A 14,100-nucleotide genomic window follows, 5' to 3' on the forward strand; every position below is an offset into this window, starting at 1 on the left:
TGCCATTACAAGAAAAGGCCCATGCAAACGTCCCTCTAGTAGTGACTGTTCTAGACTAAGGTGCCGTTTTGATTTGAGCACCAAAGAAACCTTCCTCCCTTCCAAGTGGGCCCAATGGAGAAAGCTCCATTTCGTATTTCTCGAGATACACAGGGGCATATTTATACCTGGTTTGCACTGAATTAGCGTCATTTTTTAATGCTAATTCAGTGCAAACCTAACTCCATACCCATCTAGCGCCAAAGTAATGGAGTAAACATCATTTTCTGGACATGAAAACCTACCTTGCGTCAATGAGATGCGATGTAAGGTAGGTGTTCCTGTGCAGACAATGGTGATATGGCCTTAACGCCATATTTATACCCCGTGCTAAATGCAAGCATAGGGGGATGCAGGACTTAAATAATGGCGCTAAGCTTGCTTAGCGCCATTATTTATCACCTGGGTATGGGCAGGCATTAGGGGACCTGTAGGCATATTTCCATGGTCTAAGACCCAGGGACACCCCCACCAACACCAGAGGGACACCACAGGATGGGGGACCCATCCCAGGTAAGTCCTGGTAAGTATTTGTTTTTTACCCGCTCGTGGGCCCTGACTTGGGGCCCCCTGCATGGCGCTGGCCACAATGGCCATGCCCAGGGGACATCTGTCCCCTGGGCATGGCCATTGGGGTGGTGGGCTTGACTCCTGTCTTTACTAAGACAGGAGCCATGTCCATGTGGTTGGTGTGCCAGGAAATGGCGTTACTCTGCTTAGAGGCATTTTCTTGCCTCTAAACAGTATAGCGCCATAATCAGGCGCACAACCTCCAGTTCCCCCTAAGCTTCCCCCACCCGGTCAGTGTCATCGACAATGACGCTAACCGTGCATTAACGCCGGCTAGCCGCATTCTATAGTTATGGCACCCAGTCGGCATCCAGGAATGGCGCTAGCCGGCGCTATACTTTTACACGCAAACCTGCACTAACACAATTTTGCGTGTAAAAGTATAAATATGGGCCACAGTGTGCAGTCATGCACTTGATCTGTACGGGAAAATGCTATCAATTTTTGTGATTATGCCAAGATGAAAAAAAATCTCTATATAACCCCTCCCTTAATTATGCAGCTGGAACAGAAATAGGGGTACCATAACTAATACAAGAAGAATGCACAATTCTGTCCTCTTCTTCAGGCTGTGCATTGCAATTAGTTCCATTCATTGAAAAGTTAGAGATTGCAAATGTTTCTCCACTTCGAACTCGTGAAGCTTTTTTTTAAACTTTGTAATGTTCATGAACTCTACAAAAATAAAAAATAAAAAACATAAACGGGTGAGAGGGACATAGTGAAGCTAGGATAGCAGGAAACAGACACTGTTAGTAACTGAAGTATCTCCACAAAACATTTGTTTCTGAGAAATGCTCTCACAAAATACTTTTTTCAGTGCTGTCCCTTGGGCACAGTTTGGTGAAATTTCTAAACTTCTTAAACTGCTTGAATAAAAAAATATCCATTCTTCGCCCACGTGCAGGGGTGATGTTACTCACTTCAGCTATCCCTAGGAAAAATATCCTTACTAGAGGATAAAAGTGATACAAATTAAAATGAAAAATGCTCTTAACTCACAAACATAGATTTCGAAAATGGAAGCAGGTCATGTTTTCTGTGAATAGTCTACCGCACACATATGTATGTACTAAATGTACATAAACTATGAAATGTGTTTAAAGATGAATGTTCGTCCGTGCCAAAATGTCAATATTTATATTTAAATACCTATGGGGAAATTGCACATCATGCTGTTTGCGAGTCTAAACATATTTCTATGTGTATCTCTCTTGCTATTTACAACTACTGTATTGTAGTTCTTCTAAATATTTGACTAATGCAATTGTTGACACATTTTCAAATTAGATTTTTTATTTTGAAGTCAGAGATAAAAGATCCACGTGCACCGAGTTCTGTGTTAATATGATTTAGTTATGAAGTGTTAGTTAAACAATAACGTTAATATACTAGTCGGGCATGAATTACATTCTCTATTTTATTAAGAAGCAAAGCAAATGTTGTATGTATCGTTCTTCCGTGGGTTTACAGAGGATGTGGAAAGTAAAAAAAAAAATCTAATTCCCATAATGAAACAAGGTAAATATTAGGCCACTGTTCCAATTTCTCCTGACAGAAGGGCTCGATTAAGTGATGCGAAAATGTAGAACGGTGGATGGAACGCCACCTCCACATTCTCATATTTCTTCCAAAATTATTATCCAACTTAAAATGAGGTCAGAACATATATTTTAGGTGATTATGAAAGTCTCTCAGCCTGCTGACGATACTGCTGTATCAGTTCACAGTGGTTTTGAGGAACCAATTCCTACCTTCACCAAGTGGCCAGAAGCTGATTTTAAATGTGTGCCTTACAGCTAGTCACCATTTCATACGTCTTCCATGGCAATTAGTTGCCCAGTCATTCAAAATAAGCATTACACACACATATGTTGGAATTATCTATGAAAGAGCTGGTTTAAGAAGTCACCATAGCCACAATACAAACAATATATAAGAAGTAGAAACTACCCGCGTTATATGAAGAGCGCTGCTTGGCAAAGCACATTTATTAAACCCTGAAAGATGAAGGGCCCGATTCACAAAGGTAAACTTAGACCAAAAGTCTAACTTTACACCAAAAGTCTAAGTTTAGACTTAAAGTCTAACTTTACTATTAGTAAAGTTAGACTTTTGGTGTAAGTTCTGACTTTTGGCCTAAACTTAGACCAAAAGTCTAACTTTACTATGAGTAAAGTTGGACTTTAGGTCTAAACTTAGACGTTTGGTGAGAACTTAACCTTTTGGTCTAAGTTTACCTTTGTGAATCGGGCCCAACGACTCCAATGAGTGGTGCCTGAAGAGTCTTCTGCATCAATAAACAAGTAAAGACATAGATACACACTGGCCCCTGCAGTGACAATAAAAACATGTTTGCTCAGGGTCTGGATTGTATCAAAAATGTGTTGCTTTAATTGGCAAAGGGAGTGGACTCAAGAACTTTATCAACCATTAAGAAAATGTTTCCTTAAATTTTATCCCCTTAATTTATAAGGCGTTTTCCCAAAAGCACTTAATACAACAGAATACCAACACATTGAAAAGTAATTACAAAACGAAATATGTACTAATTCGAAATCAGAGATTGCCAGTGGAGGCTGAGAAGACATGAGTCAAAAGGAGGGTAAATTTAAGAGAGAAAAGGCCAGTGATGAGTTTTCAGGTACTAATCAACTGATGCAATGATGGAGAAAGACAAACGAGGAAGGAGACCGTGTGTCAGAGTTATGGAACAAGAAGAACGGAGGAGCAGAAATGGGAAGAAACATGAGGCAGAGAAGAGTAAAACAACATTTTAGAAGAACAAAGGTGCTGTGTGCAAGGAGGCCCGCAAAAATGGTGCAATGAAATCTCAGCAGGTGTTAAAAGGACCCATTGTAATCAATGGGCCTCCTTGCACATAACACTTTTTGACACTAGTGGAGCAAAGCGCCACAGTAGTATTAAAAGTTTTTATGCTATTGTTCCTAATACTGCCATGGTGCACCGTATCATAAACACGGCTCACACATGGTGGCATTAGGGAGTCTAGTAGGGGTACAGGAAAAGTGGTGTGCCTTGGATGCAGCTCCACTTTTTTTTTATTTGTCCCTTAGCGTTTTATGTTCCAAATTAAAGTTCCACATTCAAGTAAAGAAATAAGATTGTGCTGTAAACACAACAAGGTCTCATTCTAAGCATCACACGTGTGGATGCCTTAGTGCCCTCCACAAATGTTCTCACATCTGCTGATCATGGAGGTTTCTTACTCCAAATGATGCAGATGCTGCTAACAGGCTTGTGTCCCTTACAGATATGAATGCTACCGGCCAATGGTTTAAGTGGTACAGAAGTAATGAGCATTTTCATGTGGTTCTCTCTATATTCCCTGCATTTGTGAATGACATTCTTCTCTTTGTTTGGACAGCACAGTACATTTCATGATGTTAAATCTTAATCTGATTCTTCTTTCTTTTCAGATTACTGGATCTCCTGAAGGACCAACACCAGACAAATTATGAATGTTGAACAAGATGACATTACATCCACAGCAGATGATGATAGGTCCTAGGTTCAACAGGGCCCTGTTTGACCCCCTGCTTGTTGTGCTGTTGGCTCTTCAGCTTCTTGTGGTAGCTGGCTTAGTCCGAGCTCAGACTTGCCCTTCGGTCTGCTCTTGCAGTAACCAGTTCAGCAAAGTGATCTGCACACGGAGAAACCTGCGTGAGGTGCCTGACGGCATATCCACCAATACACGGCTCCTCAACTTGCATGAAAACCAGATCCAAATTATCAAGGTGGACAACTTCAAACACCTGAGACACTTGGAGATCCTACAACTGAGCAGAAACCACATCAGGACTATTGAAATTGGGGCTTTTAATAATCTGGCCAACCTCCTTACTTTAGAACTCTTTGACAACCGTCTCACCACCATCCCAAATGGGGCTTTTGAGTACCTCTCAAAACTAAAAGAGCTCTGGCTGAGGAACAATCCCATTGAGAGTATTCCTTCTTATGCTTTTAACCGAATCCCTTCTTTACGTCGGTTGGATTTGGGAGAGATGAGACGACTCTCCTATATCTCAGAAGGTGCCTTTGAAGGCCTCTCAAACCTGAGGTACTTGAACCTTGCAACGTGCAACCTCCGAGAGATCCCCAATCTCACCCCCCTAGTTAAACTTGATGAACTGGACCTGTCGGGGAACCATTTGACTGTGCTGAGGCCAGGCTCCTTTCAAGGGCTGACCCACCTCCAAAAGCTCTGGATGATGCATTCACAAATCCAAATTATTGAACGGAACACGTTTGATGACCTTCAGTCCCTTCTGGAGCTTAACCTGGCCCATAACAATTTAACTCTGCTGCCTCATGACCTTTTCACCCCCCTCCACCACTTGCAGAGGATTCAACTGCATCACAATCCATGGAACTGCAATTGTGATATTCTCTGGCTGAGCTGGTGGCTTAAGGAGATTGTGACCACTGGCAGCACTTGCTGTGCACGCTGTAGCACACCTAATAATTTGAAAGGACGACACATTGCAGAGCTGGACCAGAATTTTTTCACATGCTATGCTCCTGTGATTTTGGAACCTCCTGCAGACCTTAATGTCACAGAAGGCATGGCAGCAGAGCTGAAATGCCGAGCATCCACATCGTTGACCTCTGTAAGCTGGATCACCCCAAATGGAACAATTATGACCCACGGGGCATACAAAGTGAGAATTTCTGTGCTCAATGATGGCACACTAAACTTTACCAATGTGAGTGCAAGGGACACAGGCTTGTACACATGTATGGTGAGTAACTCTGCTGGGAACACCACAGCTTCAGCCACTCTGAATGTGACAGCCACAGACACTAACTACACATACTTTTCCACAGTCACCGTAGAGACAATGGAGCCCACTCAGGAGGAGACAGAGGCTACAGAACATAAAGTGGGGCCCACACCTGTCATTATCTGGGAGACCACCAATGTTACCACGTCTCTCACGCCCCAGAGCACAAAGGCAACTGACAAAACATTTACCATCCCAATCACGGAGTCAAGCATCCCTGGAATAGATGAGGTTATGAAGACAACCAAAATTATCATTGGTTGTTTTGTGGCCATCACTCTCATGGCAGCAGTTATGCTTGTCATCTTCTACAAGATGAGGAAGCAGCATCACCGAAAGAACCATCATGCCCCCACGCGGACTGTTGAGATCATCAATGTGGATGATGAGCTCAGAGGGGGATCTCCAATAGAAAGCCACTTGCCCATGCCCGCCATTGAGCACGAGCATCTTAACCACTACAACTCTTACAAATCCCCTTTCAACCACACAACAACAGTGAACACAATTAATTCAATACACAGTTCCGTGCATGAACCGTTATTGATTCGAGCGAGTTCGAAAGACAATGTACAAGAGACTCAGATATAAATCAACCACAACGAAAGGGACAAGATAAAATAAAAGACAATTTATTAATGACACAAATTGACTGGGCTAAATCTACTGTTTCGAAAAAAAGTGTCTTTACAAAAAAATCTAAAGAAATTTATTTATTAAAAATTCTATTGTGATCTAAAACAAATGACATAACGTGTGTTCCTCTGAACCTGTTTCTGCTGCACTAAGTACCCCTTCTTGCCATATGGCATATTTTTCAAAGTAGTCCTCAATTCCCTGCAAAGAACTGGTCCAGAAAATTTTGTAAGGTTAGAATTACACTTTTGGGATTTTTGTGATCAATTCTAGTGGTGAGATTTGGCCCATTTTGTCACGCGCTATGTCACTTTCATCTCCCACCCTTGAAAATATGCTTCAAAAGGAAAATTAGACGTAGATTTATAAAATAAGGAGAAAAATCCAGATATTTTATTTTTCATGTACCAAATGTTCTGTACTCTACAAAGGGTACTATTCAAGGACACAAAACAATACAAAGAATGAATTGACTTACATGAACATCAATGAACCCATGGTATTTTAAAATGATTCTAGAACCAGAATTTGTAGTTCAACCACTAAAATAAGATTATAAATAAAATATTGTTGGTTTTCTGTATTTGCATATAAGTTGTTTGAAGTTTTAAAGGGATGGGATGATTTTGAAAGTGTGGCCATCATTTACAGAGGCTAGCTTAACTAAAGGAAAATACTATGATCAATGCCATGTTGGATCTTAAAGGTGACAACACTACTTTCAAAGTTGTCAAACAAAAACCAAAGTCATTTGTTCAGTGAGACTTGATTGGAAAGTTGTGCTGCATGCAGGATGACTTCTTCTACAAACAAATAAGTACAACATTCTTGAAAGGCTCAATTGTGCAAGTTGAACTCTCCATTAGATAAGAGAAATGATTATTAGGTGTATTTGATCTCTGTGGTCCAGCTATTAAATATGCGAGGAACCTTTTAGCAGTTTGACAACAGTGTGGAGGAAATATTTCTGGTGCAAAGGATTTTTTCATGGAAAAAACACTCACTTGAGGTCCAAATGATTTGATTATAGGTTCAAAGACATTTCTTACTCTACAGGGTTTCAAGTATGCATCTGCAAGCAGCATAACAACACCCAAACATCAGCATCTAAGATATTGGGAGAGGTTGTGCGTGCTGCAGGTAAAGTGTGATTTGAAAGATGAAGGCAGGACCATCCATTGATTACATATAGTATGGTTTCCCTCGCTCACACGGAAAACTGATTATTCTTCACAAGCTTGACATTAATAAGAGACATTGGTCTGTAGCTGAAGAAAAGTAATGGAACCTTTCCCTTCTTGGCTAATACTGTAATAGTGGCCTGATTTGAAATGTATCCTTGAGTATCTTTAGTTTCTGCATCCTAAAATGCCTTATATAGGAAGAGGAGTTGACAAGGATTTTCCCAGCTTTGTAGAATTCACCAGAAAAGCCATCTTCTCCAGGTTATATACATGTTGGGAGTTCTGATATACCTATCTGATCTTGCCTTTCAAATCTCACCTTCAAGCTGGGCTGTACTGTAGTCTGATAAGAGTGGCTACCTCAAGGATTGCATAAAGTGATCCATAAAGGTGTGAGGTACTATTAAGGTTTGAGTTATACTGTTCCTCATAATAACATGTCAACACCTCAGATGCATCTACTAGGTGAATGTGTAGGTGTCCTTGTTGATGACATCTGTGGCATTGCACGTATGTTTTTTGTTTTTGGCACAGTTGGGCTGCTAACAGCCTCCCCACATGTTCTCTGTGTTCCTTATGACTCTTTCTTAGTTTCATCAAAGCCTTCTCCACTCTATAGGTTCATTTTAGTTTTTGAGGGTGGATTCCTTTGATATTGTGCCTTTTGTTTTGTGGCAGCTAGTTAAGCTGTAGGTTGTTGTTTAGCAAGGGCCTGGTGTTTCATCTGTAGACCTCTCTATGCCAGAGGCCCATAGCAAACATGCATAGGTCACTGATACCTTGTTATTCTGGAGAGAATTGTCAATTTGAGCTTCTCCTTATCTTGTGGGTATCTGTATGGAGTGGCTCTCATATGCCACTGTGGGTTGAGTGGAAGAATGTGTCCCACGTCTGCTTTCTTGCTTGGTGTGAGATTAAGAGAATATATGGGCCTAGTTTCCCTAGTTGAATCATTCAAGGAGCTAAAAAGTCCTCTCGCTCCCCAGGATCCATGTTTGCAGTTATTTTCCCACTGAGTGTGATTCTCCTTAATGTTGGGTCTGGCAGTCAACATTTAATGTTCTATTGTTTCAGTCTTGTCCTTAATAATATACATTTCTTTCTCTTTGTGTTGTTCTTAGTTGAAGTCAGCATTAATGCAAACTGGGTGGCCATAGAGCAAAAACAGATAATTCTTATTCTTTGCTGTTTGGAACCTTTCAAGTATGGTGATGTTGCAAAGACAAGCAATGATTAGACACAGGCTATATCTAGGTCTCACCACACATGATCTGATCCTCTGGTACTCCAATTGTTTTGAAAAGTGATTCCCAGCAAATTTGGAATAAGGTACAATAGAAAGGTCGACATGTGGCCTTATTCCAATTGTTCACAGATCCTGTAAAGGTGGATATTGTCACATCTGGAATGATTTTCAGCTTACATATGAGGAGGTCTATATTCTCATCCCAGTCCGATATCCTGCTCTGCTGTTCCTCAAGCCTGTTGATCCATTTCTTTAAGGTGTCTAAGCGGATGTGAAATAAAGGAAGATCTGAACAAAGGGATTTGATCCCTGAGTAGACAGCAGAGACTGAGGCATCCAGTTTGATTATGACTGCACTACTGAGGAGATCTTTTCCCTAATCATGTCAAGCGTGACCTTCATCATTTTTGATTTCGTACCTGATAGTTCCTCTGAGAATCAGTTATCCCACTGATCAATTGGAAGGCATGAATGCTGTGTTCCTAACATATTGTACATGAAGTCTCTGCTGTTTGACAGAGTGTGCAATCAGTTTACTGAACAATGGTGTGATGTGAATAGGGTATTGATGAAAAGGGCCATGAAAAAGTAGTCTGCCAGAAGACCTAAAATATTTTCTTGATCAATATTGGTGCAAGTAAAAGGTCATGTTTGTGGTGGTCATTGTAAGGGCATTTAGAAGACATTACACAGTATTTGACATTAACTTAGGGCCTGGAATCCCAATGAGTATCAAAAAATGCTCTTATCTGTATCTATCCAAGCCCACCTTCTAATGTGGATAAAGGATTGAGTTGACGGGAGATGCCACAATGGCATGTGCACACACTAATTATCATCAAGCTTCAAACTAAGTTATTAAAGCTTTTATGCTTTACATCTGGTCATTTTTAATAGGCTCTGGAGCCTGGTCTGATTTCTATGTGCTGTTGTGATCAGTTATTAGGACCAGTCTCCCCAGGTTGAGAGTGACTACTTTCATGAGACTGCTCTGGTCTAAGCCGTCCTATCAACTGATATATGAATCTTCATTCCAGGCTACAACACAGAAATATCTTCTATACTGCTTTTTCAGGGCCAGGGCTTTATCCTACACCTCTTGCTCTTCAATGGAGGGTGTAAGAGGTCTGCTAAACCCAGGTGAAGTTTGTGGCTTGCATCTGCAGTCTACTGTCTATGAGAGAACTTCAATACCTTAGAATGTGGGTTAGTGGCAGGGGTCAGCTGTCCACGAGGTTAAGCATGTACCACTTTGCACGTCCACCTAGTTACAGCAGCTTCAGGAGAAGGTTACTCCTTACCCCAACAGCTTTTCACAAGAAGGTTACATCTTTCTCCTGGCAGCCCTCTGAGGAGGTCATGTTGCTCCCCAACATTTGGTGCGCCACTAGTTGTGATTGTGGGTCGCTGTCCAGTCGTACCGCACTGTCTATTAGTCACAATGATGTCAAATAGCAACAATTACTCTGCCTCCCCAGGTAAGGACTACCACTCACAAATTCTATTTAACTTAATTTGGTAATTTCCTGGCTTTCAGTCTGAGCCAGCCATTTCCCATTGGGAAAACTCTTGTCCGGCAGGCCCAGTGATCAATTAAAGAAGTGTCTAGCGAGGCCCGCATTACTCTCCTGGCCCTTGGATGTTGTTGAGCAGGGTCACTGTATTTATTTCAGGAGCTCCAATCTCACTGCTGATCATGTGGATGTCCAGTTGCACTTTTTTCCTCCATCAGGTCTCGAAGTCTTAGGCACACACTCTGTACTTTGTAGCTCTGGCCCCTACACCAGTGACTCTTGGAATTTTGCCTCAGAGCAACTTATGTATTAAGTTGTTATGACTGTTTCCAAACAGGACCAATAAAATTGAACAGTTAACTCTATTCAACTTTATAACTTTATCTTCAGTTACAACTGAGTGCTGCTTTTATATGTGCCATTAACATGAATACACTTTACCTTAAATTAAATGGATTAAATGCATGCATTTTCTCACTAGTTGACACTCACACTGTGTAGGACGGTTTCATTTTTTCCCACCAGTTTTCCCACCTACAGTAACTCGGTTTTGATTTGCTCTTTTGCTTGATTAACCTATGTAATTTCATTCGCAGAGCGACAGTTAGGAATTACTGGTTCCATACTGATGTAAGTGACTGGTTATTTTTTCCTGAAAATCTCTGGTTAAGAGTAATCCATACACTTCTTCGATTAAGGAGATACACTTGGCCTTTACGATTAGGAGATACACATAGTCATCTAGGTCCTGACGAAGCATCACTGGATCCGTATGGACCACCAGGATGTGAAACATGTTGACCCATGAAAGGGCTGGTTTGGAAATTGTCCAACCTCCCCCACCATTTTTTCCTGTGATATAGAGTGATTGACCATTATCTCTGTTTCACTCTCATGACTATACTTTTTAACCTTGGTCCCTACCTTCCACCTGGTCTAATAAATCGTTTACCCGTTGGAGGTCTTGAGAGCCATTTTTAACCACTTTATCTTTGATCTCCTGCTTTGCCTACTCACTCCTGGGGTCACGGCACCATCATTGAAAAAGATCTCCGGCAAAGAGCCTCCCCATCTGGGGTGGTGCCCGTCAGACATTGCAGTGCCGGTCTGACGAGGAGCTAAGCGGATGATGAAGCATGACATCCTTCTGGATGTGTGAGGTTTCTTGCTTCTAATTTTTAGGACCCCCACCATATTTTCCTTTCTCTCTATTTGGAACAGTGTATCTTATATTTTTGACATCACCTGACTTGTCCATTCTCCAAATGATATGCACGTTTGTTTCATAAAGTATGTATCACATACATACTAATAGATTATAGAAAACTGCACAACATGTAGCTGATAAAAATATACACAATAACAACTGAAGGTGAGGATAAAAGCTGATTTGGCAGGGAGCGGTTCCCCTTCATTGCACGTGCTTAGCCAATTGCAAACGTGTTTTGAGGCGCTTGCTATGTAAAGAAGTGTGCTCCCTATGTTCACTCCAGATGGGGAGGTGTTTTGCATGTTTACCTGAGCAACCAGAACACCTTGCTTGATTGAACCTTTGCATCCAAGATATCAGAGCCCAAAAGAAGAGGACATTTCCATTGCTTCTGATACTCCTTTCCCAGGGATAATCGCTCAAGAAGTTAGATTGCTAAGAAACTAAACAACCTCTTTGGCGGCCACTGCTATAAGATGACATCTTTGTTTAGTACAAAGGATGGTAGTTTCCCTTTGATACAAGGAATATAGATATATAGACACAGAGGAGGCTGTAACTCAAAGGACCTGTTTGACATCATAGTATTCCATTGTCTGTTGGCACTATTGTCATCCTGTAAGAAATAAGAAGGAGAATATGAAAGCCCAATACAATGTTATTGATATTCTCTATTGCATCTGTGGAGAGGTTTAACTGTATACTTCAAAGAAGTTGAAATCCTATGTTATCTACATTTCTCTTGTTATTTGTTACCCTTAAAGGTTTTAAGCAGTCCCTTTTTTGCAATATTTATTTAATGGTTAGATATCATAAATGTACATGTAACCAGTACAATATTAAATAGAAAAGAGAGCGGACAAAGAAACAAAGACCAATGCCATGACTGAGCTGAATTCACACATCCTTTACAATAGGGTCTCCCATCTGCCTGTGCCATATTACTGTCACTTGCTTATAAAAATACAATGAACCCAGGAGCATGATGTCAGGGCACGGGGCAGGACCAACACTAATGGGTTTGGACTAATACAGTGTCCATAATCCCAATGCTAGAGCATTCCTCACAAAGCCAATAATAGATTTTCACCCAGAAGGGGCCCAGGAACTGGCTTTAATGCTTCAGGTGCTGCATGGTGTCTGAGGGCAACACATTGTACAGAATGACATTTGTGAGGAGCACAGTGACAATGGGAAATTAATCCTCTTGTCTACCTCCTACTGCACACAAAAAGCAGTTGTCTTCTCTCATTAATTGGAGTATGCGAGCTTCTCCTTGTGAAGTTGACACACATAAAAGGCAATGGTTTATTTGATCTGTACTGGCTTTAATACCCTTCCTCCATGGGCTCTAAGGACCAGATGTATGAAGCAGTTTTGTTGCAACCAGTAAAAGCTTTCTGGCCATGTAGCATCCCTATTTTTTGAGTCAGTAACTTGACTCGCAAAATAAAGATTGTGAGTCACTATTAGGAAGGGGCGTGCCAAGGGCGTCCCTTCCTAAAAGCGAGTCACAAGGCCATGTATGAATGTTTTGCGACCGTGAATGCGTTCGCAAAACATTCTCAGTTACCACCAACTTCAAGTTGGTTGTAACCCATTTGCATTTGAGAATGGTAGCAAAATCTTTTTTTCAGAGCAGGCAGTGGTCCCACGGACTTTTCATTTTTCTTTGTTAAACACATTCCCTTTCTCCTTTAAGGAAAATGGGCGGTATTTAAAAACAAAAGATTCCTTTATTTAAAAGCAGTCACAGACATGGTGGTCTGATGTACCCAGCAGGTCACCATACCTGTGTCTGTGGCCATTCCCACTGGGGTTGCAAATTGCGGCCTGCCTCATGGATATTAATGAGGTGTGTCATTTGCGACCCAAGTGGGACTCGCTACATGTGTCTGAGACATATTTGTACGTTTCTATTTGTGAGTCGCAATTAGAGACTCGCAAATAGAAATGGAAATGCACCTGGGCCAAAGCTCTCAGCACCAGCACCAAGACGAAAAAAAAATCAGTTGTCATTTGATGCATAAGTAGCCTGAATTCTATCACCGTTAAATTCTAGTAAGCATATGTATAGGCAGCAAAAACGTGTCTTCATGTTGGTGGCTAATATCTCAAAAAGAAGGTTCATCAAAATATTCGCAAAAGAACAAAGGGAACTCTTCTGTCATGTCAACTACATTGAAGCCTGCACCATCAAAAATCCTTCAAGTAGGTACGGAATGAGTGAATAAACCACAGAGAGATATCTGAGTAGATTCATGTATCTACTAGTCACAGGTTTAAATCCTGGCAAGTCTACTCAGCGTGGTGCCCTTCTGAAGGTTATAAAATGAGTACAATGAATGTGAGTAATCATAGCACCTTTTACAGGTAGAACTGGACTCAAATGTAAAGTCAACCTGTCTTTGCAGAGTGGCCAATAAATATGCAAATAATCACCAATTAAAATCATTATATGTAAATGTGCCTTCTACATATGTATTGTGACTCTCCTAGGATGACTGCATTGGTAGATCAAGCTCCTGAGCGTACATAACATAGAGGGGTGAAGCCACTCTTTCCATCTCTGGTTGATGTAGCCTGCTATGTGATGCACATATAACACCTAACTTCAGGGGGAATATTTGCTAAGATCTGATAGATAGATATGGATATATCTCATACTTAACTACTACCTATATTATCCCACATATATATGCCTTCCCAGTATTGTGGTTATCTACATTATAGTTACAGTGTTTTTCAGAAAAATATTTTTACACAAGATATTTTGGGATCCACTAGTACTACATCCAGGAATACTTATCTTTACCTAAATGGTACTAGAGACGTCATACAGCGATGAAGTAAAATGGCTGCCTTGGCGAGGTGAAAAGCTGCTGATGCGTCTTAA

At 41.0% G+C, this 14,100-nt stretch overlaps 1 protein-coding gene across 5 annotated transcripts in view; it reads left to right on the forward strand.

The window, feature by feature from the left end:
- LRRC4C (leucine rich repeat containing 4C) overlaps positions 1-6,638 on the forward strand; it is a 3,131,096-nt gene extending 3,124,458 nt beyond the window's left edge. For all 5 annotated transcript variants that reach the window (XM_069221814.1, XM_069221813.1, XM_069221816.1 and 2 more), the window contains one exon: positions 4,050-6,638. In XM_069221814.1, the coding sequence (XP_069077915.1) occupies positions 4,092-6,005 (1,914 nt within the window). In that variant the 5' untranslated portion in view covers positions 4,050-4,091 and the 3' untranslated portion in view covers positions 6,006-6,638. The remainder of the gene's footprint in view (positions 1-4,049) is intronic.
- The last annotated feature ends 7,462 nt before the right edge of the window (positions 6,639-14,100 follow it).

Source organism: Pleurodeles waltl, chromosome 3_1, assembly GCF_031143425.1.
Source record: "Pleurodeles waltl isolate 20211129_DDA chromosome 3_1, aPleWal1.hap1.20221129, whole genome shotgun sequence".
Classification (NCBI taxonomy): Eukaryota; Metazoa; Chordata; class Amphibia; order Caudata; family Salamandridae; genus Pleurodeles; species Pleurodeles waltl.